The following is a 27,389-nucleotide window of genomic DNA, read 5'->3' as shown; positions in this document are numbered from 1 at the left end:
CATGCATGGTGATTAGAAAGCACTAAGTAAAGGGGACTGATAGGACAAAAGACCCTATCTTCTAGGCAGAGGGACAGCGGAACATGAACAGTGACCCAAGCATTCTCTGCCTAGAAGTGGCATCAGTCCAGTCCATTGCTCCCTCATCTTCCTCCTGCCTTGTCTGAGGTCACGTGGAGAAGGCCTGATAAAGCTAGAAATGCATCCCCTACTGACCCAACCCAAAGTTCATGCTCTTTCTGAGGTGCAATAATGCTCCTGAGAGCAGGTGAGAGCTAAGAGGTGACATCTGCCTTCATCCCCTCTTTATTTTTGTTTGTTTGTTTATGGCAGGGTGCTGGTTCTTCTTGTCCTCCATCACCTCCGGAAATCAGTGCTGGTGAAATCTACTTTGTGGAACTGGTTAAAGAAGATGGGACACTTGGATTCAGCGTAACTGTAAGACTTTTTAGGAGAGCTTGAAAAGCATAACAAGATGTCCCTCTAGAGCCTGGTGGCCATCCCACCCAGACGGCACCCTCTGACAGTGTGCTCAGTGTGCACAAGTGCAAGGGGTGAATAAAGAAAGTCAGTGGGGGCCTGCACTGGGGGATGAGTTCAGAGACAAACAGGTACTGGGGAACTTCAGGCTGAGCAGGACATACACTAGGGAATTCCAACCACATGGGGAGGCAGTGTGGGCAGAGTTGGGTGATGTGTCCCGACTCTGAGGTCAAGCTGGACTGCAGAGAGAGAGAAGCATATTGGGTCTTCAGGGACACAAGCAAAAGGTGAGAAGGGCAGTCCACTGTCATCTGGCCAAGGATGGGTGGGGCAGTCCACTGTCATCCAGCACGGAATCAGTGTGGAGCCTCTTACTCAGACATCCCAAGGGCCAGGCCTCCATCAGGACTGACACTTTGCATTTGGTTTCTGAGCTCTACCTGGTAGACCCTTGTGGAAGGAGATTACCCATGTAACTGTGTTTACCCAAGGGGTTGGGGAATGGCACACACAAAGCTGGTGAAAATCCAGAGGCCAGAGGTTGGAAGGTGCTGCTTTTATTACTGAGTATTGAAAGTGATCCATTACTGGCCGGGTGCAGTGGCTCACGCCTGTAATCCCAGCAGTTTGGGAGGCCGAGGCGGGCGGATCATGAGGTCAGGAGATCGAGACTATCCTTGCTAACACGGTGAAACCCCGTCTCTACTAAAAAGCACAAAAAAATTAGCTGGGCATGGTGGTGGGCGCCTGTAGTCCCAGCTACTCGGGAGGCTGAGGCAGGAGAATGGCATGAACCCAGGAGGCAGAGCTTGCAGTGAGCCGAGATTGCACCACTGCACTCCAGCCTGGGTGACAGAGTGAGACTCCGTCTCAAAAAAAAAAAGAAAGAAAGAAAGTGATCCATTATCTTGAGACCCTGGAATGGGCTGGACTTCAGGAATGCCATTGCTGGATTTAACTGTTGATGGGAAATAGAAGCATCTCCCATCAAAGTAAGGAAATGCTATGACTGATGAAAATTTTCAGAGGAAATTGAAGAGAGATGTGAATAGAGGGCATCCTTCCTTTCCCCTGTGACAATGCTGTGCACCTAGAGCAAGGATATTTGTTTTCTTGGACCCTAAGCCTGCAATGAGTTTGTCAGCAGTGTATGATTTTAAGGGACCAAGTAAGAAACCAAGCAATAAGGCTCATGAATCCACGTGGAGGGAACAGGCTGATGCCAAATATGGTCAATTTATTCTTGGCTTGGGGTAACAGCTCTATCAGACACCAAACATAGCTATTTCTTGTCTGAAAAACTCACTAAATTTTGGGTTATTCACAAATACATATTTGCTGAGAAGAGGTTGGTGATTTCCTTTGGCTGGCAAAAACTTGGATTTTCTTTGCAGCTATTTCATTTCAAAAATAATTCCTGAAATGTCTCACTCAAATCCAAATGGCCATTAAGCACATGAAAAACACTCAAACCCATGAAAAGCCACAGGAATACAAATTAAATTAAATGAAATTTTAAACTTTATATCTATCAGCTTGGCCAAATATAGCTGGTGGAATGTCGAAAAGTGGTACTGTCATACAAAGCTGGTGGAAATGTGAATAAGTATATCCATATTCACATAGGGATGCAATCTGGCAGCATCTATTATAATGAAAAATGCACATATCCTTTGGCCTATCAAAGCACACAAGAAGTGCCAGGCACAAGCCTTCAGGCCCAGAGCCATATCCACCTATACTGGTCGCTACCTATAGAGAGATAGTGGTACATCCCATGTGACCAGTTGCTGAGCACCTGCCCTGTACCAGTGCTTGGGCTGGGGACATGCCCAGATCTCTCACATAGTTTCTGTTGTTAAGCTTATGAACACCTAATCTTATTGCTCAGTGGAGAATACAATCTAAACGAACAGGTGAATACAGAAGACAGTGCCAGTCGGAAGTGAGGTCATGGGATACAGTGGTGGGCAGGTGGGGATTCCCTTAGCCGGGGAGGTTAGGGAGGCTTCCTGGAGGAGGACAGATGGGTAGTGAGTTTTCTGTTGTGTTTTTCAGGGTGGCATTAACACCAGTGTGCCCTATGGTGGCATCTACGTGAAATCCATTGTTCCTGGAGGACCAGCTGCCAAGGAAGGGCAGATCCTACAGGGTAAGAGATGGGGTCTCATTGGGAACTCTATGCTCCATGGTGTAAAGAGCCCTGCACAGGGAGGGCAGCCTCTAGGCCTTGCCCTGCTCCTGTTCTGAAAACTATGCAAATGATTGCCACCCCAGGTCATGCTTTTCTCACCTGGAAAGGGGGCGATAGAACCTGCCTTGCCATTTGACAGGTTGGGGGTTCTGCAGTGGCACACTGGGAAGCATAGGTGATAGAAAAATAGTAGAAGACTTAAAAGACTTGTGTTGCTCTTTGGCCTTCATAGGGAAACATACTGCTTCTCTTGGAGGACAAGTGGACCTCGGTAACCTCACTCGCACATCCGGGGAGGACACCTGAGCCTTCTGTCGCCTTTGCTCACCTCCCACTGCTCTGAGGGAAGGGAGTGATTTTTGTTGGTCTCCAAAACTGCCAGAATTGAGCCAAAAGGAGAACCTGGGATCTTACTTATCTCCATTTCCCCTAGAATTCTGATGTCTCCAGCATCAACCATGCTTCCCTGACCTTTTTTGAAATAATAATAATAAAAAAATACATCCTGGAGATATAAATATCTAAGCAACTTGAAAATACTTTCAAAAATGGTTTCACAGGAAAACAGGAGGAAGGATGAGGTTGAAAAGAGCTGGCTCAACCATTCTGTGAGCCAATAATAGAAAGGCTTTTATATTCCTGATCTGTGATGTGCCTGAGAAGAAGGGAGCGAGGCTGCTCAGAGAGGCAGGATTCCTGCTGACTCCGGGGGGACACCTGGCACCTCTGCTTCCTCTCCCATTTCTCCAGGCTGCATGGAGGGGCACCGGGCAGGGGCCTCCGGGAAGGGAACCTCCTGCAGTCTCAGGTACCAGGTCATGACATGACATCCGTCCCTTTCCCAGGTGATCGACTCCTGCAGGTGGATGGATTGAGTCTGTGCGGCCTCACCCACAAGCAGGCTGTGCAGTGCCTGAAGGGTCCTGGGCAGGTGAGTAGACTGTGCTGACCAGCTTCCCCTCCTTCCAGAGCTTTCCTGGACAACATCAGAAGCTGACATTGCCTCTGGGTGGGAGGGAGGCAGGCAGGAAACAATGCTTTTTCTTTGTTAGTTTTTTTTTTTTTTTCTCTTCCATTTCTTCTACCCTCACTTTTCTATGGGGATGTGCAACCCAGGAGGTAGCAGCCAGATGTTTCCAAGTAAAAAAATCTCACCCCCTGTAGATAGCCTTAGAAACTTACTGGTGGCTTGCCTGAATTCTAGAATTAGGCAGCAGAATGGAGAAGATGGAGTGAAGTGACTGCTGTAGCCTGGCTCTGGCTGCCCCGGCCCCGCTGGCCCTGTGTCCATAGGGTCTTGGGCCTTCTTACTTCCCCACCTTTGCATAGGATGACCCCACTCCACTCCCTGTTCATGCCATTCCCCATCACCCTGTGTTGTACCCACCGGGGCCTGGGTCAGAGTGTCCTGGGATTCTTTTACTCACAGTGAGGTAGGAATTCAGGGTGCCAAGAGCAGAGCCATTCATCCTTTTTGTCCCCTTTATTCCCTGCCCCGCAGTGACCCGATGTTACCCCACTGTGCCAAGTCCTCTGCTGGAGGGTGGGAGCCTCGAACTGCCCCAGTGTCCTGAGCCACAGAGCTGGCATCACTCTCTCTTGGCAACTAAAAAGTCAACAGAGACAGGAGGGATTCCTAAGGGCCCTTCCAACAAGCTGTGGCGCAATGTTCTGGCCACTTTTTGCTTTCTTTCCTAAAGTGGTCCTCTGGTGTCTGGTGAAATTTGCTTATATTAGTGACTTTGGTTGACCTATCTTGAGAATGGAGCCATAATTTATTGATACCTTCTGATATTTAGACATTTGCTAATGAGCATGGGTAGAGAGGGTACTTGGCTGGCCTCCTGGCTGCTTTGGCAGGTGCTGAGTGACAGGTGCAGCACGAAGATGAAGGCAGGGCCACATGTCCTGAATGGGAGCTTGGCATTTCTGAGAAGCTTCCAGGTGATGTCTTGCTGCTGGTTCTTGAACCACACTTAGGGCAACAAGGGTATATGGTGTTGTGTGGAGAAAGGTGGGAAATCACGTTGGAAAGAAAGGGGAGGGCAGTTGGTGCAGACCTGGGGTGCCACAGGTTTGAGTCTTAGGTGATGGGAAGCATTGGAGACTTTAAGTCAAGAATGTTGCATGTTCAATTTGTTCAATGGCAGTCATGATGGGGTGGACCAAGAGGGGTGCAGCGAGCCAAGGTAACCAGAGTTTGCCACGGCCCAGGGGGACACTGGCAGTGAGAGAGGGGGTGGAGGGGAGGGGGCACTGGGGAGTTGTTCCTGATGGGGAATGTTCACAACTTAGAAACCAGATGAGGGAGAGCTGGACCACTCCAAATGTGGCCCTTGGCAGGTTAATGGTGGGGTAAGCCAATGTGAGGGGAGGAGTGTTTTAGGAAGAACGAGGAGGGGAAGTGAGGGTGAGTGAGGGGAGGAAGATGAGTGTGGCACTGCATATGTGAAGTGGAGGTAAATGTGTTGCTTCCAGGTGTACTTGTCTAATAAGCACTGAGAAATCTGGGTCTAGATTCCAACACATAGGCTAGTTGAGAGATTCAAATGAGGCTGCTCATAGGAAGCGTCCGAAAATTAAAAAGCATTTGCAGAGTCAAGGGAGTGCCTCCTGGTTGCCACACGAAGTATAAACTGAGTTTGTTCACCCTTCCTTCTAGATTGCAAGACTAGTCTTAGAGAGAAGAGGCCCCAGGACTACACAGCAGTGTCCTTCTGCTAATGACAGCATGGGAGATGAACACACGGCTGTTTCCTTGGTAACAGCCTTGCCTGGCAGGCCTTCGAGCTGTGTCTCGGTGACAGATGGTGAGAGGAGAGAGAATTGAGTGTTACTATTGTCATGTTATTGTGTGCCGCTTTTGAATTGTCAGGTCAAAAGGGAAAGGCACAAAGGCTTCCTCTGGGTTCTGAAAAGAAAGTGAGCCATGGTGATCATGCTGAGATCAGCTTTCTCATGCTATGGAAGCCCATCTCATGGAATAGGTTTCTGGAAACAAATGCATTTTCCCCAAATGATTTCTAGGCGTCTTTCTGCCCCCAGCCTTCCTCAGTCCTTTGATCAGCTGCCAGAACCTTAATGTTTGTGTGAATATTTAGGATGAAATTGACTGAAAGGGTCATACATTGTCAGATACATTTGGCTTCACAGTCCAGCCAAGTCATTTGTAATGAAGTTATTTGAGGAATGACTAGGCAGGTTGGGAGAGGAAGGTTCAGGAATCTAGCTTTGTTATTAGCATCATTTTAAAAAGCAAATGAGCAATCAGTTTAGAGGGACAACACTGCATGTTTTCCAATGGGCTGCCCCTCTGCACTTTCCTTGTGATTTTGGTATTTGCCAGGAACATGTTACTTTCCTCAGTAAGAATTATTTGGACCTTAGCCATGTTTTAGTCCCTTCATGGAGATTTTCTGGTTTTGCTGCAGAAGATGCAAGGCAGCCATAGGGTTGGGATGGGGTAAAGGGGGAATGCTTCTTTTTAAATCAAGTCTCCTCTGTCCTCATCCCTTTGCTCACTCCCTTGGGGCCTTTGAGAAACTGACTCCAAAGAGTGGAAGAGGCCTCATGGCGATGGTAGAACTGGTCGTGCGACACACCTTCACATAATTGCTTCACATGCTTCCATTCTTGCCCTGGTGAAGTTTGCAAGTCTGTGCTCTGTGCCTCTGTGCATTGATGCCAGCGGAGTCGCTGGCATCAGAGAGGCAGCCCAGAGGCCTTTTTGGTGGACAGACCATGTAGATGGCCAGCTGTGCTCATCCTTGGTGCCCAGAGGCAACCGTTTTGTCTTATGGTCAGCCTACATGGGTAAACAAAATGGCAGCTAAAGCACTGTCCATAGAGTCGGCCATAATTTTCTCCATGGTCTAATTATGCAAAATTTAGTTTCAAGTATACTACAAAATGACTAGAGTTCTAAAGGAGTAATAAGAATATATGTGATACAGGTTTTATTAAATGCCAAGAGCATGTTGTGTGTGCCTGGCAGCTATATCTTTATGTATAAACATAGTTGGGTTATCTATAATAGTGCTATTCAATATAGTAGCCACTTGCCACATGTGGCTATTGAGGACTTGAAATGTGACCAATCTAAATGGATAAAATAGGTATTGGATTTTGAAAGTTTAGTTTGTAAGAAGAATAAAAAAATCTCATTAACAATTTTTTCATATTGATGACATGTTGAAGTGCTAATATTTTAGATATATGGTATTAAATAAGATGTATGATTAAGTGTATTTAACCGGTTTCCTTTTACTTTTTTAATTGTTTTATTTATTTTTTGTTTTACTTTTTATTTGCTTTTTCCTTTTCTTTTAATGTAACTATTTGAAAACTTCAAAATGACATTTGTGGTTTGTATTTATAGCTCACATTATATTTTATTGGACAGCACTAATCCATAACATACATAATGTACTCTGCCATAAAAAGTAGCAAAAGAATTATTTTAACGTAAAAGAAATAATTCATCTACTTGACAATTTACATTTTGAGACTGGTCAATTTCACTTGTAATCTACTGAAGAGTTTGTTTTTATCAACATATCACACTACAGGTCCTAAGTTTGAAGTTAAACTAAAAAAGAATGCCAATGGTTTGGGATTCAGTTTCGTGCAGATGGAGAAAGAGAGCTGCAGCCATCTCAAAAGTGATCTTGTGAGGATTAAGAGGCTCTTTCCAGGACAGCCAGCTGAGGAGAATGGGGCCATCGAAGCTGGTGACATTATCCTGGCCGTGAATGGAAGGTCCACGGAAGGCCTCATCTTCCAGGTGCTGGGGTGCACGGGCAATGAAGCTCTATGTGCAGGCTGGCCCCAGCTTTGCCTCTTGCTGGCGTGCCGCCATAGGGAAAACTCTGGGCTCTTGAAAATCACACCAGCAGCCTGGATTTTAATCACACAAAGAGAGTAATTAGTGGTACACGCTCACATTTAATTTAAAATCTCTGTTTTTAAATATCTGACCTTAACTCAGCCTTGCTTCTCTCTGGGTTCATGAGAGAAGCTGAAGATAAAGCCCTGGCCTCTGTGCTGGCTGACGTCTCTTCACACACATCCTGGGAGTTGGGCGTGGGGCTGAAGGGACTAGATTGGGTCCCTTTCTGTTCTCCTTCTCATTTCTCAGCTACACTTATAGCTTTTCATACGTTGTTGCACTGATTGTCCTGCCTATGATCAAAAATGCAATTTAAGAAGAAGAAAGAGTAATGAAATATTGTATATATTAGACAGAGTCCTGGAAGAAAATGGAGTCATTTGAGGAACATTTAATTAAGATGTGGGCAGGTTGTTAGGAAGCTCAAGGGAGCATGTTGTGGCCTAGGGCTAGGAAGAGTGGGAAGCAGTTACCCGTAACCCGAGACCAAAGGGGATGCGAAAGCGCAGTTACCCAACCCCAGGAATGGAGAGCTGGTGGAGGGACTCGCTGGCATGAGCTCTTGCCTTGGCTGAGGTTGTAGTCATCCCATGGCAACCTGAAGGGAGGAATCTGGAAGCAGCAATGACCTCCTCTCCCTGTCTCTGGTCTCCCGCCGTGTTCCCCTAACTGAGCCCAACAGGAAGCCTCATGCAGTCTTCATAGGTCAGCTCCAGAATCACAAAGCAAGATGGGCAAAGGGGGACAGTGGTTCAGGGCAGGGCAGGGCAGCGGGGAGGTCTCTAGAACACCATACACTCGGGTGGGAGGGTGTACCTTCATCTGTCCATCTCCTGATCCAAGAACCCTTCTCTGAGAACCACTGCTGGGCTGGCAACTCTATGAGAGACTGAAGACACAGAGAAGGACAGCTCATGCAGTCTCAGAGCTCATGGGCAGGAAACAGCGGTGATGGCAGGAGACACGTACCCTGGGAGACGAAAGCCCATGCTGCAGTGCTCACACCAGTGAGCCAGGAAAGAAGTGCACCCCTTGGAAGTCCTGGATGGCTGAGGCAGGGACTAGGGAGTGTTCTGATCAGCAATTCTCAAGCAGGGATTATTTCCCTCTCAGAGGACATTTGCTTAAGTCCAGAGACATTTGTGGTTGTCACAGCTGATGAGTGTTTCTGGCATCTAGTGAGTAGAGACCAGAGATGCTGCTAAACACCCTACGATGCATAGGACAGGCATTCCCACAAGGAATTGTCCAGCCTGAGAGGTCAACAGTGCCAAGAGTTTGAGAAATCCTGGTCTAAATAGGAAATAGGAGCTATCGAGGCAACCTTGAGCCCTGGACATTGAGAGGGTGGCTTGGAGCAACAGGTTCAGCATGGCAGGGGCTTAGGATGTGGGTGCAGAGGGGAGTAGATGGGAGAGAGGGAACTGGGGTGAGAGGCAGCAGTAGGTAGAAATGGGGTCTATGTGCTATGCCTTGGAGCTTACATTGAGGGAAAAGTGAGTCAGCCAGGGTGTGCAGTGGGAGGAAGGACTCAGTTATATCTGCATTATGGAAAACTACCCTTGAGCATTGTGGAGGGAGGCAGGTGGGTGACACTGGAGAAGGCAGCAAGCAGAGAGGAGGTCACTGCAATCCTATAGGCAAGAGGTTCCCAGAGCTCAAGCCGAGCCCTGATAGGAAGCTCAGAGCCAAGGATCAGGCTTTAGAGATTCAGGTGGTGGAGCCTGCACAATTGGTGGCCCAAGATAAGGGGAGGTTGGGAGGAAAGGGCAATTGAGATGAACAGCCATTTGTTGGAGCCACTCTTTCTCTCTCTGAAGAAAAGGCATTGGTATTGGCAGATATTGCCATTCCCTTAAGCAACGTGGAGGGAGGCAGGTGGGTGACACTGGTGAACGCAGGGACCAGAGAGGCGGTTACTGCAATATTACGGGTGAGAAGTTCCCAGAGCCCAAGCTGCACAAAGGTGATGCACAGCCCAGCATCTTGCATCAACTTTGTGGAAGCTGCAGGACACTGACGTTGGTTCCTTGCACTTTGAAAAGTCAGGCCCACAGCAATGTTCTGTGGAGTTCTCAGGAGTGAGAAATAGACCAAGGTGCAGGAGGGAGGAACCAGTGCCTGGAACACAGTGGGGAGAACATCGCTGTATCCCCAGCGATGCAGTCCCAGATCTAACAGTGAATCTTGGTTTCTCGCAGGAGGTGCTGCATTTACTGAGAGGGGCCCCACAGGAAGTCACGCTCCTCCTTTGCCGACCCCCTCCAGGTGCGCTGCCTGAGATGGAGCAGGAATGGCAGGTAGGCTGCAGTGTCTTCTACTCGCTCTGCCTGGCTCTGGTTGGGCCCCCCTTTTCCTGATTCTAGGGTCCTAAGAGGGTTGTAGGGTTGTAGGTAGGTTCAGTGCCACCTCCTTTCACAGGGGCAGGAAAATAGCTGGCCCCCGAACCTCAGTAGGTCTCCTTCCTCTCCTTGATTCTGACTCTTCCAACATTTGGGTCTTCCTGTAGATGTTTACATGTTTAGACTTTGGCTGTGAAACTTTTAGGGCCAGGTTCTTTGGAAGCCCAGGCATCAGAGAGGGAAGCCTGGGAGGAAGGAGAGTAGACACAGAAGCAGACCAAGGGAATTTCCAATAAGAATTTCCATTCTGAGAGATGATGTGGAAAATAGGATATATGATTACCCCCCTAATGCATGAAATAGGCGCGCGCAGTCTAGTGCAAAGACGAGAGCCGTTGGAATCAGGAAAATCAGAATTTTTACCTTGATTCCTATGTTAGTCAGGTTCTCAGAGAAATAGAACAGATAGAATGAGTGTGTGTGAGTGTGTGTGTTTATGTGTGTTTATATATGAAGAGAGTGAGAGAAAGAGAAAGAGATTTATTATAGGAATTGGCTCATGTGACTATGAGGGCTGGCCAGTCCAAATTCGACAGGGCAGGCCAGCAGGCTGGAGACCCAGGGAATAACTGATGGAGATCAAGCCCAAAGGTGATCTGGAGGCAGAACTCCCTCCTCCTCAGGGAGGTCAGTCTTTCCTCTTAGGGGCTTCAGCTGACAGCATGAGGCCCACTACATTATGGAAGACAATCTGTTTTACTCAAAGTTTGCTGATTTAAATGTCAAATCACATCTAAAAAAAAATACCTTCACAGCGACATCTAGATGCTATGTGACCACTTATCTGGGTACCATGGCCTAGCCAAGTTGACAGATAAAATTACCCATTGCCATGCCTTCTGTGAGGTCCCTAGGAAACAGATTTTGCAGCAGACATGTGAGTGTGGGAGGTTTTTATGGGCCTGCACTTGAGAATGTCCCCTGTGAGGGTGACCGAAGTGGGGTGAGGCAGAAGGAGAGATCAATGTGCAGCTATAACCAGGGCCTCAGCTGACCCTGGAGGGAGCCCTGGAGCAGAGATGGCCCTTTGGAGCTGCCATGAATTGGGACAAGAGAACCTGTGCCTTTACGTGTTGCCCTAACCAGCACTGGGGTGTAGGCCACCCCAAACGGGGGGAGATGAGGCAGTGGGATGTGAGTCTCAGTCCTGGAGAGGGGATCTGGGCAGGTACCTGGATCACCTGTACCTGCTGTGCTGCATGGGCCTTGGGCAGTTGTCTGTCCTCTCTAGGCCTCATGATTCCTCATCTCTAGGATGTGGATAAAAAGGATCACTTATTGTGCCTGAGGGTGTCACCATCACTAGGACAACATAAAGGGCTTGGTGACCCAGATCCTGTTGATGCTTAGACTCCAAGAGGTCATTTGACATAGCATCTAGGGAGAGAAGAGCTATGGGAAAGATATCCAAAAGTTGCTGGTTTGGAAAAGAAGGTAGATGACAGCAATTGTGTTAAGAAACTGAACCAGATGAGAGAGGGCCAAATTTCACATACACCAATTCAGGCCAAGGTGCTGGGACTCTGTGTTTTTGTTGAAATCTCTAGGAAATCCCAGGGAAAAAAGCAATCTTTCCATCCTGGAAAATAGCTCCTCCCAGGAGAGCCGATAAAGCTCTAGCAGGAAGGGTCCAGGTGAGGTGTGGGGGTGAGCTTTCCCTCCTCATACCCGAAGGCCAAGTGGGAGAAGGATTGTGATTTGCTCAGGTGGCTCCAGTGGTCAGATTGCAGAGCAAGGGTAAGCGGCTCTGGGGAGTGAGCATTTAGTCCATAAAGTAAAGCACCTCTGAGAAGGAGGCAGCCATGCCCACATTTGGGGTAAGGACATTCCAGGCAGAAGGAACAGCATGAACAAAGGCCCTGAGATGGGAACCCACCTGGATGTTTGAGGGACAAAAATACAAGTGTGCTTGGGCCGTCGTTAATGAAGCAGAAGTGGAGGAAGTTGTGGAGGTGGCAGGGACCAACCCTGGAGGGCCTTGGGGATCAGAGGAACGTGATGCCACCATCCTGCATGCAGTGGGAAGCCGCTGGGCTGGCATGGAGGGTTAAGCAGGAAATGTCCTCCTCCATTCTTCAGAGGAGCCACTTGGGTTGCTCGTGCACAGGGACTGCAGGAGGTCAAGTAGGTCAAACATGATGTGGCTTGGACTCAGACTGTAGCTGAAGAGTTAAGCAGCAGCCAGATTTGGGATACATCTGGTAGGTGGAGTCAGGAGACTACTTTGTGATTAGAAATGGGTATGAGGAAAGACAGCCATGAAGCTTTGGCATGAGGAAGCCAATACAGGGTGAAGGAGGGATCAGAAGGTAAAAAGCCCAATTTTCCTGATTCCAATACCTCTCTCTGCACTAGATCACACATGCCTATTTCATGCTTTAAGAGGGTAATCATAGATCCTATTTTCCTCTTCATCTCTCTTGGTACCAATTACCAAGAGAGGGACTGCTTACAGGGGCTGGGGAAGGCCATCTGGGGTGCATGGAGGAGAAACAATAGTTCTAATATCATGTAAAACTGAGATGTTTATAGGCTATCCAGTGAAGATATCTATTAGGCAGTTGTGGAGAATAGGCATGAGATCAGGGCTAGGAAAAGTGAATTTGGGAGTTGTCAGCATGTAGAGGCCATGTAAAGCCATGAAATGGTTGAGATCACCTTGGGAAAGAGTGCAGATAAGTTCCAGGAGAGGACTCAGAAGTCAGCACAGAGCATGCCAACATTGAGAGGCCTGGTACAGAGATGGAACAACATATGAGATTAAGATGGGGCCTGGGAATTGGTGGAAAAACGAAGCAAGGGTGAGACTAACGATCAACTCCAGGTAAGTACAGCAAATCAACGAGGAAGCTCTCAGGCAGGAAGGAGGGACACACTTTGTTGAACGTTGCTAAGAGAGAGAGAGTGGGAGGACAGAGATTTGTTCTTCGGCTTTAGAAAGATAGAGGTCACTGGGGACCCTGATGTGGGCTCCTTCTATTGGGTGGTAAGGACAGAAGGCTGGTGCTAGTGGGAACGAGAAAGAAGGAGGGAGGCATGGAAATTGTGAGAAGAGACACCCATGTAAGAGGCTGCCATGAAGTAGAGCACAGAAATGGGTGGCGAGAGGTGGAAGGTGAAGTTGGGGTAGGGGCACAGGCTGCTCAGTGGAATTTGCTGTGGGAAGATGAAGAGTTCTCATCTGAACGTGTCTGTTCTCACTGTGAGGTCACAGGCAAGGTCAGGGTGGAGTTGTTGGAAACTTGAAGAGAGAGACAAGATGAGAAATAATTTAGAGAGCAGAGGTAGAAAACTGAATTGATTAAGGACATAGAGAAAGATTATCTGGAAGTCTTGACTGCCCATTTGACATCTGCAGTCACACACTTGAAGCTAATCTAGTCAGAGGCTCAGAAGCAGGGGTGAGGTTCACACAGTTTGAGTAGGAATTAAAATGGAAACCCAGAATCTGCAAGTGACATGTGGGAGGAAGAGAGGGGCAAGGAGGTGGGCGCTCAGGGTCTTCCTTGCCTGTAAGTGAGCATCTAGGGGGCAGAGCCATGGAATCTAAGCAGAATAAGAGGCACACCGAGGACATGTGTGACAGGGAGGGGGAGTGGGGGTTCTGATGAAAAGCAGCAGCTCCACAGACTGGAAGTCTTGGAGTGGGGAAGGATTGCTGGAGAGCGTGTCCAGGGACAGTGAGCTAGGAGAGGATAGGTTAAAAAACAGATTTTGTAGGTCTCTCCAAATAGTATGAAATGTGATAAAATATGCTCTTTCTTAAAATTTTGATTTTTGGTGTATCCTTTATAATGTCCAGTCTATCAGAAGAGTAGTAAATGTTTATGACTTATAATTAAATAAATGTGCACATTTGGAGGTGTATCCCTCTCATTGCTAGGGATGTACAGTCAGAAAGGTGGGGAGACCACTCATTGGGGTGGTTCTTCTTTTGTAGGTGAGGGCGGGGGTGGGAACCCAGCCATGGGCTTTATTACATCAGGGATGGAGATCCAGGGGTGGAAGTGCTAGAAGATAATTTTCTGGAAAAGGTAAAATCATGATTCCTACAGATATAAAAATGAACACGTTAAAGATTTTATTTAACTCATTCAATGAGGGGACCAGGCAGATGTTAAAACTGGCTCAAAAAAAGATTTCAAAGGACCTGTTTATTTATAGAGTTGTAAAATAGCTCAAAGACAGTGGAGACAGCCAGAATCAGAGAACCCAGCAGGTTCTGCTGTAGATAAAAACAGTTTTCTACTGAAACACAGATTGTTTTTCTGTAGAAGGTCGAGCAGTGGCAGCAAGACATAGCACGTCACCAAAACCAAACCTAAAAGGCTGACAGGGAGGTGAGCAGTTGAGATGAAGCAAGTCATGTCTGGGAAAGTGAGGAGGAGACCCAGGAAAGAACATCATCTTGATGGGGCGGGAGACAGGGAGACAAGCCCTGCGATGACAGATGAAGATGAACTTAAAAAGAAAACATTTCTTATCGGAAAGTGGAATAGAGTCATTGTTTAGCATATTTATCTTCCATTTTTATCTTTGTCTAAATTTTGCAAATATTTTTTATTTAAAAATAAGGCTCACATTTATGGAGAGCTTCCAAAGCCCCCTAAGCTAAGGTGCCTGAGTGTGCTGCCCAGGGTCCAGCCGGGAGCATGTGGAGGAGCTGGGATGCTATGGTGATAGGCCGACCTCAAAGCCCATCTTGTAACTGCTCTGATCTACAACCACATGGGGGAAAAAAGCTTTTTATTTTTTAAAAAACAATTTGCACCCCAGAGCCAGTAATCAGTAGCATTTCTTTTAATAGACACCTGAACTCTCAACTGACAAAGAATTTACCGGGGCAACATATACTGACTCATGTACCAGCCCCATCCTGGATCAAGAGGACAGCTGGAGGGACAGTGCCTCCCTAGAAGCAGGGGAAGGCCTGAGTGTCAGGCCAGAGTCTTCCCAAAAGGCCATCAGAGCAGCACAATGGGGCCAAAATAGAGAGAGACCTTGGGCCAGTTCCTTGACACATTCTCCTGAGTCCCACCCTCATTTATGCAAACTTCACCAAGAAAGGGATGCATCAACATTGGAGACCTCTTTGGAAAAGGATGTGAGGCAAAACTGCTATTCAGTTTGTGATATCATGAGACTTGGAAGGTAAGAATTGCCCCATTTGCAGTCATTTTGTAAACTGTATGCATCTCATTGCTAGGAAATTATAATCAAGCCATCAATAACTATGCTTGGATGCTTTTTGTACCCAGCACTGTTCCGGGCATTTAGGAGAGAGGTTGCACCAAGAGAAGCATAAGGTCTGGTGCTGCTGTGACCACCTGTGAGCTTTTGGGAAAGCAAACCCTACCCAGACCACAATTGTCCCCAATGTGTCTTGGAAACTATAGATGGCAGGCCTCAGGTTTTCTCCTGGCACACAAACTTTTCTCTTGTATCCTCCATGGCCTCTTAAAGCTGTGTAGTAAGAAGGAAGTTCTTACATGCATCCTCGTTTCTATTGCTAATATAATGCTTTATTATCAACATCAGTTTTTTTAAAAAGATGGGGTCTCACTATGTTGCCCAGGCTGAATTCAAAATCCTGGGCTCACGTGATCCTCCCACCTCAGCTGATCAAGTAGCTGGGTCTACAGGCACTGGCCGTCATGCCTGGCTATACCAGCTTTTGTTTTCTAAACACATCTATATCTTCAAGACCACCCTGCAGCATTCATTTTCACAGTCATTTTAAACTTAGTCTGCATTTTTGTGTCCATCCATCTATAAGTATTTCCGGTTCTCAGTCCTATGCTGAAGGAACACATAGTCTTTGATTCAGTTTGACAAGTACTTATTACACAAGGGGCTTGGAAACCTGTTGGGAGCAGACAGAGGGCTGCACATGTAGGATAAGACCTGCTTCTAGGCATTTGCCAGCCAGAGGCTTGGGCATAAAGCAGGCAAATAACAAGGGGCAATCATTTGTGTCTGACACTCTATAAATCCACTTATATGAAATGGCTCTCATTTGATGGTCATCTTAGAAGACTGTCAAAGGTAGATCCATAGGGAATGATAGTCCCTGTGAAGTGTAAAGCGGTGGTGTAATACAGTTGGACCTGGTGAGAGCTGTAAAATCCAGGAGCCAGGCATGCATTCCCTAAAAGTACCCTGCTACAATTTTTTGAAGAACGCTGTGTTAGCCGAACAGAAGCTAACTGGTTTGCAAAGTAGAACAGGGTGGGCAAGCACATTCAGCAATGACATTCACTTTCATTGTCTGATAATGTATAACATAAGTGTATTTATAGTTCTTTACAATTGCACTCTAGGCAGTAATTGACATACTTGATAAAATAATAAAGAAAATAACCTACAGCGACTTGTCCAAGGACAATCATTACCATGATCTTAAAGGACATATAAAAGGAACCGTACTTTCCTGTAGGCAGGAGGCACTTGTTTGGATATTGAAAGGTTTTGCTGCCAGATAGTTTGGGATAATGAAAAGAGACCCTGGGAGCTGAATTATAAAGTGACTCTGGGTACAGGTACAAGCTTGGAATTTGACTTGCCAGGTGCCTTTAATTTAATATAGTCAATAGTTATTTAAAATGGTGTTTTAAACTATTAGTATAGGCAGTCACTGTTTCATTCATTAAATTACAGAAAATCAGCCTGTTCAATATAAAAATGATCTAGTTTAGCCTCAGACTCCATGCTGGAATCTGCTCCATAACATTCCTGAAGAAGGGGTCCTAGCTTTTGCTTGAATATCTGCAGGGATGCGGAACTTGCTACCTCTTGAGTGACCCATTTTATCATCATCTAGTTACTGATCAGAGGTTCTTCCTTATATTAAGGTGAAATCTTTATGCTGTTATGCTGTTCCTATGGGACCAGCATTTAAAGTTACACATTTTGCATACAGCATGGCTTATAAATTCAAGCCTCCTAACTTCATCCGAAGCTCAACCAAAGAAAAAGTGATTTGCTCCCACATAGAGAGAGCAAATACATCTTTATGCTTCTTTATGTCTTCTACTTCCAAGTCCGGATACCTATTTCTGCCTATCTTTTAGCATTTGCTTTTTTTTTTTTTTTTTTACTTCAAACATCACATTATTCTGTTTTTCTGAACCAAATTAAATTTGGCTTAGTGGCCCTATTTGCAAGGGTATACCAGATGTCCAAAATCTGTCATTCTTGGAGGGACTGCTCCTTCTAGAGCCACATGAGAGTCCCAAGGGCTCGTCCAGAGCATTCCAGGGGAGTCTCCGATCTTCAGTCTGTTGTGAACACCCGTCGCCCATCATACTCACTGCCAGGCCAACATGGTCCATGTACCCATGGATGAACTGTGGGCAGTCAGCCTTGCTGTTCTGCATATCCTGGCTCTCTCAATGGCCAACCGCTCCCCCTTTTTCTCTAGCCTCCCTGTGGTGGTTCTGTTGATGAATGCTTTCTGCCTCCTCACATTTCCTGACTTTATTTTTACTTCGTTTTCCCTCCCTCACTTAGGAACCTTTCCTCCCCTCTGAAAAGAACTCAAACCAAGTCCACCTGTCCTCCAACAGGACGTCAGTTTGCATTTAATGCACACATAGTTAGTGGCCGCCTCCTACAGGAAGAAAAGAGGGACGCATGCCCCGCAACCCCTGGACACAGTTCCCCTAGTTCCTGGGTAGGGTCTGAATAAGAATTTCAAAGTGGGATTGTGACTCTCTGCAGAAGCCTTAAAAGTGTTTGCAGCTCAGTTCTGAGGTGGCTGTCGCAGGCCACTGCCTCTTAAATGTCTGGCATCTGTGAGTCAAACTCTTTAACAAAAAGAGCATGGATTTCTGGATCCTATTACATGGTTTCAGCATTGCCACTTACTAGTATGCCTGGAGAGTTGCCTTCCCTGAGCTGGAGGCTTCCCAAATGTAAATGGGGACCATGACAGTTCCACAGGGTACTGTGCAGGTCAAAAGAAATAGCACGTGCAGGGTGCTGTCACACTGCCTGGCATGCAGTAAGAACTCAGTGCAAGTCTGTTTTCCTTCCCTTTCCTGAGCTATTTCCAGCTAAAGAACAGGTCCCTTCAATTGAAATTCCCAGCAAATTGCCGGAACTTACCATCTGCCAGGTGGCAACTTCCTACAACCAGATGGCTGCCAGCACCACAGCAAACCCAAAGTGTTCATGGACAAGATTCGATTTCACTTTTCTTTCTCTGTTCTCTTCTTTTCTCACACTCTATATCTAGAGGTTTTACCATCTAGTAGTAGATCTTTATAAAAATATCTTATAATAAAGCACTATAGTACATTTTTATGGAGGAGATTTGGATTACGTGCCTATCAGAGGGAAAGCTTGGCTGAAGTCACATTTTTCATAAGGTTAGTTCCTAAAGGTAGGCATAAGGCAACAATCGCATCAAGTCTTATTACCCTTGAAACATCACTTTGGAAGGAGTGATGTTGTTTGCCCCTTGGTGTGGGAGCAAATCACTTTTTGTTTGGTCAAGCTTCAGACGAAGTTAGGAGGCTTGCATTTATGGGCCATGCTGTATGCAAAATGTTTGTCTTTAAATGCTGGCCCCATAGAAACAGAGACAGACTGAGAGGATGGAAGATTTAGTTCTCCACTCATGTGCACTTCAGGGCTTACACTCATTGGTTGGACAGTTGGTCTTTGCAGAATGTTTAAGGTTCTCTTTCTCTTTCTTTTTTTTTGCCTAGCACATATCACTAAACTCATGTAAGTAAAATGCACGTAAGTTCACCAGGCATCACTTTGTGAAAGTGATGGTATAAATCTTGATGGTCATTTATTTAAGAAAGCAAAATGAAGCAGGAGTCCTTGAAATGAACCTAAAGTTATGACATACCTTCTGGGGAAGGGCACTGCCTGGAATAGCAGAAGATAATTAGGAGGCCAGAGATCTCACTCAACTGCAGCTGCTAGGCCAGGTGTGATGTCAGAGTAGTTAGGGAGGGATGCAGTTGCCAAGTGAGGGAGCTGTCATGCCTGCTCCTGGGTTGGAGTGTGGTTGAGGGGAGTGAGTGAGGTGGCAGAGCCTGGGATGGAGCCTGGGTGCTGCCTCTAGTAGGATTCTCTTTATATCTTCCAGGCTCCCACGGGTACCTGCCCCCTGCATTCCTATTCCTATCCACACAATTCTGACAAATCCCAACTATTATACTTCAGCTCAGATTTATCATCTGAGCTTCAAATCTGGCAGTCCATTGAACTAGTCTATCTTGATGTTTTAGAGATACCATAAATCCAACCTGCCGAAACTAAATGCAGTTGTCAGGAGCAGAGACCTGGGGCTCCCAGCTGTGTCATCAGGGCTAACAGGGACATCAGTATGGGGCCTGACGATGGAGAACTGGAGACATGAAGAAACACAAAACCCAAACTTTGTTGTGAGTTTAAGCATAAGTAAATAGGACAATTATAATACCTTCATATTTCAAGCCTGAAATGCCCAATCTGCTTCTGTGACTTTCCTCCTGAAGGTAGAGATGATTTTGGTGGCCCAAGTCTTTAAAGGATAGCTGTCCAGAAAAGTTGGGCATAGTGTCTTTTCTCAGTAAATATCCTGTAGCAAGCAGAGCCTTCAGAATGGTTTCACTGACCTCAGAGCTGAACTAGGATTCCTCTTAAAAATACCCACTAAGGAGTTTCAGGACTTGGTGGGGACCCTGGTTCTGGGGTCCTGCTGGTTTGTGTGGGAGAGATGGCTGGCCAGGGAGCCCATGTGAAATCTCCAAATTCTCCTCTGGTTATCATCTGTCTATAAAAGCCTCCTTCTGTTGGACAGCTTGGTGGGCAGAGAATGAGGGCAAGAAGAACTTGAGGTCATTACACAAACCCAGGGGGTGAGCAGAGAGCTCCGTGTACCCTGACAGCATCAGGGTCTTGCTGAAAGTCCTGCTACATTAGCCATGAGCTGGCTGACCTTGAACCCTGGGTGTAGGATTCCACCTCTTTACCCATCATGTCCAGATGGCAAAACATGAGGCTTGCTGTGAAAGAGTGTCTCTATCCTAATGAAATTCTCCAAATTTCCAAGTCTTGCCCTTTCTGTGAAATAGGCATACAGACTTCTGGTGCCTCTTTATTCCCTAGTCACCCTTTCCCTATGCCCACAGTTGAGCCCCAGGTCAAATCTCCAAGGGCAGCCTGATGGCATGTGCAAAAGGGTAGAAGGATAGGCAGTCGTTGTCCCTACTTGTGGTGGGATAATGGCCAAGATTTCATCCTTGGGACCCCAAGTCCCCCTGGACAAGTGGGAAGAAAATAACTTTTTCTTTGGTTGAGCCTCAGATGAAGCCTTGCCTCTTGCCTCTTGCCTCTTAGGCTGATGGCTTCCCTAGGTCTCTGTCCAGGCAGAGCCAGTAGCTGGAACTCCGAATCGAAACCAGAGGGCAAAGAGCTTATTAGAAGGGGTGGAGGGAGTCTACTGGTGGGAGGTGAGGTGTGGACATAAGCAGCTGCAGTGGCCAATGGAAACATACTGCTGCCATCTCTCACTCCTCAACAAGGCTTAGTGTGCTCAGAATGGAGGGAAGTGGGTGCTGCTTGAGGGGGTGGGGTCAGTAGTGAGTCTTGGCCTGGGCAATAGGCTAGATTTCCCATTCTTTGATAAAACTTCTTGAATGTTTCTTTCCTATTTTTATAAGAAAACAGTTTCTACATGATTTGGCCAAGTTTAAAGCCAATTTTCCCTGCAAATGCTCAAGAATAAAGAATGTCTTTTGACACTGAGTGTTCCTCTTCAGTCCTTGTAAAGTAATTTCTTTTTTATACACTTGAGTGTGCATATATTTACATGACATTCACTATTTCACATACCCTGTAGCTCTTATGAGCGGAAATAATGTCTCTTTCACAGTGAAGCTCAGTTTGGGACAGACGCTTCCAGCTCTACTGGGGAGGAAGATGGACTCTCTGGGTGTCTGGGTGTTTGTAGCTATTGGGGTGCACCAGAGCCAATTTTAACAGAAAGAGGCAATGCAGGAAAGGAGAAGGAGAGCAGCAGCACATAACAAAGCCAACCCATTGATTTGGGTATGGGGAAGGAGGCTGAGAAATGAGGATCCATGTATTTGGTAAAAAGCTAAATCTTTGTGCTTTTCTCTTAGATATTCCTTCTCATCTTCTCTAACCAGACCTTCGACAGATATTTTCTGAGCACCTTCTCTGCATGTCTGCAGTGCTGTGTAAAATGCCCTACCTTTGCATGGACTGTTCTTTCTAATCAAGAGGCGTGTGTGGCGAACTTGGGGCAGCCCCTGGAAGCCTTGTTCTTTGACCATTACGTCTGCAGCTGCATCACCAGATAATGAGCTTCACCACTCAGTCGTCTGACTCCTGTGTCCTTTCACGGGGAGTAAATGTCACTCTAGCTGGCCGCCTCTCTAAATAGGCACATTTTCAGTGCTCAGAAAAGGACCTGATCTTTGCACAAAGTACTTTAATGGTTGCCTGCTTGAGTCACTCCCAACCCCTTCCTGAGGCCCTTTCTTTGTAATTCTTCTGTTGAAATAGTTATCATATTCACAGTAGTAATCACAGCATCTCACATTTACTAAAAGCTTACCCCATATCAGGAACTCGGAGCGAGGGGGCTGTGTTGAAATTATGTAATTTACATGTCCCAATAATCCTAGACGCTTCTTGACCGTTTAGTTTTGTCAAATGAGAAAACTGAGGTTCCAATGAAGTCAATAAACTTGTCCAAGGTCTGACTGACTCTGTTTGCCATGTGAAGAGTCAGTCTTAGAATTGGGTCATTGCCCTGCTTGCAATGCTGTGCTCTCTGGCAAGCCCCTCTGTCTCCTGAGCTCAGTAAGGTGCTGCAGCTGCCTCTATCATAGCACTTCCTACATGGACTGTAACATTTCTTTACTGCTCCAACTTCTCATTAAATTGGGGGCTCCTCAAAGCCAGGGGCAGTGCCTTATTCGTTTCTTGCTTCTTGGTGCCCAGAGCAGCCTCTGGCATGAGCTGTTTGAACATTGGCTGAGTCTCACCGGCCTGCATCATGGAGAGTATTCTAAAAGGCAAGGGGAAGATGGGGCAAGGAATTTGTTTTATTAAGGCTGGAAGACACATGGGCTTCTGTTTTCTAGTCCTGAATTGGATGGGGAGGATGGGGAAGGTGACATGTACCATCCATGTGGAGCCCCTTCTCCCACCTCGGAGGATGAAGAGTATCTTGCCATCAACTCTACATGCCAAGGCCAGCTACCCTGTGAAGAATGTTTGGAGGCAGATTCTGGGACCATTCTCTTGCCACAGTTCTGCTCTTGGGGCACTGTCCCAGAGTCTTTGCCTCCAGAAGAGTCCCCAGAGAGTGGGAGTGAATGGGAAGACCTGGAGGAGCCTGTGGACCTGGAGTACGGTGCCCTCAGGTGGGTATCACTCTGACTGGGTGGGCTGGGGCTGAGCTCTGACAGCAGCAGGGCTCAGTGCTATCAAGTCACTTCAGCTGGGGGCGGGGGATGGTCTGCGGGCATTGCCCAGTTTCCCTTGCATCTTCTCTGGGAGTCATGCGTCATTGTGATGGCCATTTTCACAGAGCACTTACCATGACTCTTGCACCATGAAAACGACCTACAACATGGGGACTGTCATCAGCCCCATTTCACACGACACATTTGGGGCTTTCTCAAGGTTATCCAGTGAGTAAGTGACAGAACCAGAATTCAAGCCTGATCGGTTCCCCACTCCATGGCCCACCTGTTGAGTGCCCATCTATTCTGACTCCTGTGTACAGGAGGGTGCATCTCTTTCCTCGGGCCTCTTTCTTTTGGGGGTCTAAATGTCTAGTGCTGATTCCTGTTTTGCTTACTCCTACCTGCCCCTCTGCTGGATGTACTGCAGAGAAGAGCCTTGGTGTCCTGTCATAGGGCCCATCTTGTTGGACTGCTGTGGCTGAGTATAGACCAGCATCAGGAAAGTCTCACTGTTAAAGCAAGGAGCCACCGGAAGCTGACCTGGTCACCAGGCAGGATCAGAACATATTGATGAGGACATAGGAGGAATAAGGACAACAGAAACTGTCACACTGGGAGGAAGGGAGGTTAAATTCTGGGCAGGTCTGTAACCACCCAACATTCTGTTAAAGTACTTACAGTGCATATTTAAAAATGCTGAATATTCCAAAAACTTTCACATAAACAGAGTTTCAAAGTCCATTGAAACTTACCGAGACATCAGTCCGAGAAGTTTCAGGTATAACTGAAACACACTCCTCCACTTTCCTCCCACTGTGTCCCAGATCCATTTTCCTGGCTGTACATAAGGAAGCTCAGCCACCACAAATGATTGAGCTGGAGCCTCAGAGGACAGTGGTGGGCCAGCTGATAAAGAGAGTGGATATTTGAAATTAAAATATAACAAAAGGGCTAGTTCTTATCTGAAATAGGAAGCAACAAGTTAATAGAGTGGAAGATTCAGAGGCTTTGAAACCGTTCATGTTCATTTATGGGGAAGTAGAACACTTTATAACATCGGGAGTGTACATTATGGACTGACAGAAGTGTGGGCAAGCAGGAAGCAGCTTATATGCAGGGGCAGTCTTCTTGGAGCTGACTCCACAGGGCTGGGAAGCTGAAAGAAGAAGGCTGAACAATTGGTGAACCACAAGGGCCAGTCCACTGACATGTGCAGTGCCTCTGAACCAGCTGGGAAGAGAAAGGCAGAAGGTGTGGCATTGTGGTTGGGGGTGCTCAGATTTGAAGCCTGGCTCTGCCACTCACTAGCTGGGAGACCTGCAGCACATGACTTTTAAACTGTTCCATATGCAGCTGACTGCCAGATGGAGATAACCAAACCCACCTCATGCGGTTATGATGCCAAGTGTGTAGTGGTAAGCGCTTAAAAAACATTAGCTACTTTTATCTTCAATCACAAAGGAGGGAATTACTCCAGTGAGAGGATACAAGCTTTTTAATGCATTCAATCCTGTTGGGTTTTTCCATGTAGTCAAAGGAACTAGACAGTTGGCCTCGTGCCCTAACATGTGATATGGGTCTGGGTGGGGAGAAACACTCACCTATGACAAGGGTGCCAGGCTCTACCAAGTCCTCATCTATGTATGGACTGTGGCGTGGGATGTGCTCAGGGTGAGTCCTGTTAGAATCACCGATCCCGCACAAAAAGGAGAATAGGTCTCACCCTCCCCTGCAGACAGAGGATGGGTGTGCCAACATGAGTGCTCAAGGCGTGAGTTCTTAGTTTGGCTCCATGCAGCAGCCCACAGGTGTGCTTCATGGCATCTATGGGCTACTGCACCTAGAATGTTGACTCGTGTGCTTCTTTGGGGAAATGAAGGTCTTAACAGCCTTTAAATTCTCCAAAATGTCCATAACCCCTATAAGCTGAACCCCCTCCACTGTATATATGATCTCATTTATAAGGAGGACTTTGCCTACAGAGCAGTGCAGCCTTTAAACCTAATCGCCAATTATTTCATTTGGTCCTTTTAGACGTTAAGACAGTCCTAGTACATAAGATAGTTTCTACATGTGATTTAACTTAATCCTCATGTCAATTTTGAGTGATATTCTTATTTCTCTTTTTAAAAGGGGCTTAAAAGGTTTAATTTGCCTGAGATCATACAGGTAGGAGGGGTGGATTCACACTACATCTGTCTGGTTCTCCTTTTGGTGCCTTTTCACATTTCCCCTAGAATGTGTCTTTTCATGTGAATTTGTGTAACACAGGTCTTTCCACAAAGTGGCATGAGTCCTACTTTTCCTTCACAAAATATTTCTCTTTTATGAGGCTAAGAAAAACACTCTTGTTCAGTGGTATTAAGAAGAGGATGGAACTGTTCTGTTTAGGGAAGGCTGCTAGCAAAATGAGGAGGCCACCCATTAAAAGCTGCTTCTTGTTTTAGGTAAACACAGAGAGCAACCATCTCCCGAGGCAGAGACCGAGGGTTTCTGCATGGAAGTCCTTTTGACAGAAGAGCCCTCAGGTGACCTTGGTCCAAAGAGTGTACCCACTGGCTCTGCCACGGGGAAGGAAACCTGTAGGCTCCTGCGAAGGTGACCTGGGATGAAGGGCCTGGCCCAGTTGTTAAGAGCTCACTGCAAGAAGAGCATGCTTGTCAATTCCGAGACTCATTTTGAATCATAGCTGTTGCCTCTCTTCAGTTCTGGGATTTACATCCAGCAAAGCTTTGCATGTGTGTGTGTGCCTGTGGAAAGGGGAGGTGGTGAGAAGGGGGTGGGTGGCTTCCCTTTGTGAAAGGAATTGAGAACCAACCTCCTCCTCAAAGATATCCCAGGCAGGGTGAGGTCTTGCTGCGGCACTGGCACACACTCTCTGGGACAGATACAGGGTTGTAGGGTGCACTTCGTAGTTCACCTTGGAACAAAGGAGTTTCTATGGTTATCACAGTGGAAGGACTCTGTAAAGGGAATTGGCTCCAAGGTTATCGGTGTAATATGTTTTGATATCTTTCTGTATCTTTTCTATACAACTCCACATAGCTATACATTCTTTTAAAAGGACTTTCCTTTTGGACTTTATACCTGATTCTACAAAGCATATGAAGGAAAAATAAGATGGGGATATCTAGTAAAGAAAGCGGAGTGATGTGGTAGATCCAGCATTACCCCATATTAGGACAAAGAACTAAAGACACGTGGATTAGCAAATGCCCAAAAGAAACACTTGGGGGACCAGAGGCAAGCCCAGGAGCATACCTGGTGCTGTGTAACAGAGAAAGCAGGGCAGAGTCGGGGTCTCAGCATAGGGGAAGGGGAGACAACTTCATAGATACAACTGGGAGAGCTGGAAAAATGATTTAGTTTCAAAGCCCACTTCATCTACTAGAATCTCTCTCACACACACACTCACACACACACACACACACCAGAGAAAGACTGGTAGGAAACAGGCTCTAGTTTTATCACATCTGCAGAGGAATGATCACTCTTCCAGCTTACTGCAGTAGACCAAAAGCATAACAACAAAAAACCTACAAAGCTGACAATATTGAAAAAGTTTAAACTTTCGTACAATAATAATGACAAAACTCATGTAAAAAGAACAGCAATGGGTTGGGAAAGTGTTTACATAATTGTGAACAAAGATTAATATTTTTAATATTTAGAAAGCCCATTATAGTTTATAATAGATCAATACAGGATTTCAATAGGCAAACTATACAATAAAATACAAATGACCAACAAACATACAAAATATTCTAACCAAAACATGTCAATATATTGATTTGCATTCATTACGTTCACAAAATTAAAAAAAAAAAAAACTGTCCAATGCTGGCAAAATTTTGCTGAAGCTGGCATATTCAGAAATATCAAAAGCTGGGTATGTCCACTGACTTAGCAATGAAATTTCTGAGAATTATCCCATAGAAATAATCCAGAATAGCAAAAATATTAATTTATTTAAAAATGCTCACTATAGTGCTCTTGATAAAAACAACAAATTGGAATTGGCTGAAATGCCTTAGAATGATGGTAACATTAGAGAAAATGATGGTACAATAGCATAATAGAATATTGCACTGCCAAGAAAGCAATATAACTATGAAGAACTCACAACTTAGTCAAGTGTTTGATGTAATGACTCAGAATTACATGCTGGTTACAACTATGGAAGGCCTCGCAGGCACAAGGAGAAGCAACATGAACAGAGGGGAGCCTCAGCAATGGAACAGAAATTGACCAAAGTTTGGGTGATGGGATTAGGAGAATACACTTTATTTTGTCAAAAATTACTTTTATATAGCTATAAATTTTACATTGAAAATAAAGAGACTGAAACTGCAAAATAAGAGAGAGAAAGAAAGCAAGAATAACCAACCAAACAAAAACAAAGACCAAGGTTAAAAAAGTCTGTGCTCTAAAATCTAATTCGTGAACTCTCCTCTATGTGCTTTTGTTTCTAATTTTTCTGTTCTCCTTATGACAGAAAAATCTTATAGGTCATTTGGCTTCTTCTGCTATTAATGAAAAAGATGTTTCCAGGGATCTGAACAGCCTTGTTCTAAATTCTCTCAGAGCTGAGGCCAGCTCCCCTGGTGCATCATTACAGTTTCACAGTCCTCAAGGTTAGGGAACTAATCAAGTATGCAATGAAGTGATTAAATAACAGTATTTACAATTTTAGAACTGCTCACATTCTGCTGAACACTGGTTGCTTATTTCCTCTTTGGAAAAGAAATTGGTGGATACAGGCTCAAAATACATCTGGTCCTCCTCCTTATAGGAAAGGACCACCCTTGACTCCCAGGCTGCTATACTCATTTTGAGCCATATGTTAATTTGTCTTAGGTGGACTCAATTGCAGCTACCACTTGCTTTGTTTCAGGGCAAATGTCAGAAAGAACAGCTAATTCCTACGAGACTCAACTGCTTCCATTATTGGCTGCTACATCCTACAAACCTGGCTGTACTTG

At 45.9% G+C, this 27,389-nt stretch overlaps 1 protein-coding gene across 1 annotated transcript in view; it reads left to right on the top strand.

The window, feature by feature from the left end:
• Nucleotides 1-21,696, top strand: part of FRMPD2 (FERM and PDZ domain containing 2) — a 132,924-nt gene extending 111,228 nt beyond the window's left edge. Inside the window, exons 22-29 of the mRNA XM_011990937.1 lie at nucleotides 334-438; nucleotides 2,542-2,635; nucleotides 3,523-3,608; nucleotides 5,340-5,487; nucleotides 7,246-7,460; nucleotides 9,767-9,865; nucleotides 14,775-15,118; nucleotides 21,091-21,696. Of these exons, the coding sequence (XP_011846327.1) occupies nucleotides 334-438; nucleotides 2,542-2,635; nucleotides 3,523-3,608; nucleotides 5,340-5,487; nucleotides 7,246-7,460; nucleotides 9,767-9,865; nucleotides 14,775-15,118; nucleotides 21,091-21,139 (1,140 nt within the window). The 3' untranslated portion in view covers nucleotides 21,140-21,696. The remainder of the gene's footprint in view (nucleotides 1-333; nucleotides 439-2,541; nucleotides 2,636-3,522; nucleotides 3,609-5,339; nucleotides 5,488-7,245; nucleotides 7,461-9,766; nucleotides 9,866-14,774; nucleotides 15,119-21,090) is intronic.
• Nucleotides 21,697-27,389: the final 5,693 nt, after the last annotated feature.

Source organism: Mandrillus leucophaeus, unplaced genomic scaffold (assembly GCF_000951045.1).
Source record: "Mandrillus leucophaeus isolate KB7577 unplaced genomic scaffold, Mleu.le_1.0 Scaffold388, whole genome shotgun sequence".
NCBI classification, from domain to species: domain Eukaryota; kingdom Metazoa; phylum Chordata; class Mammalia; order Primates; family Cercopithecidae; genus Mandrillus; species Mandrillus leucophaeus.
The sequence above is the reverse complement of the archived record's forward strand: the minus strand, read 5'-3'. Positions and strand labels throughout refer to the sequence as shown.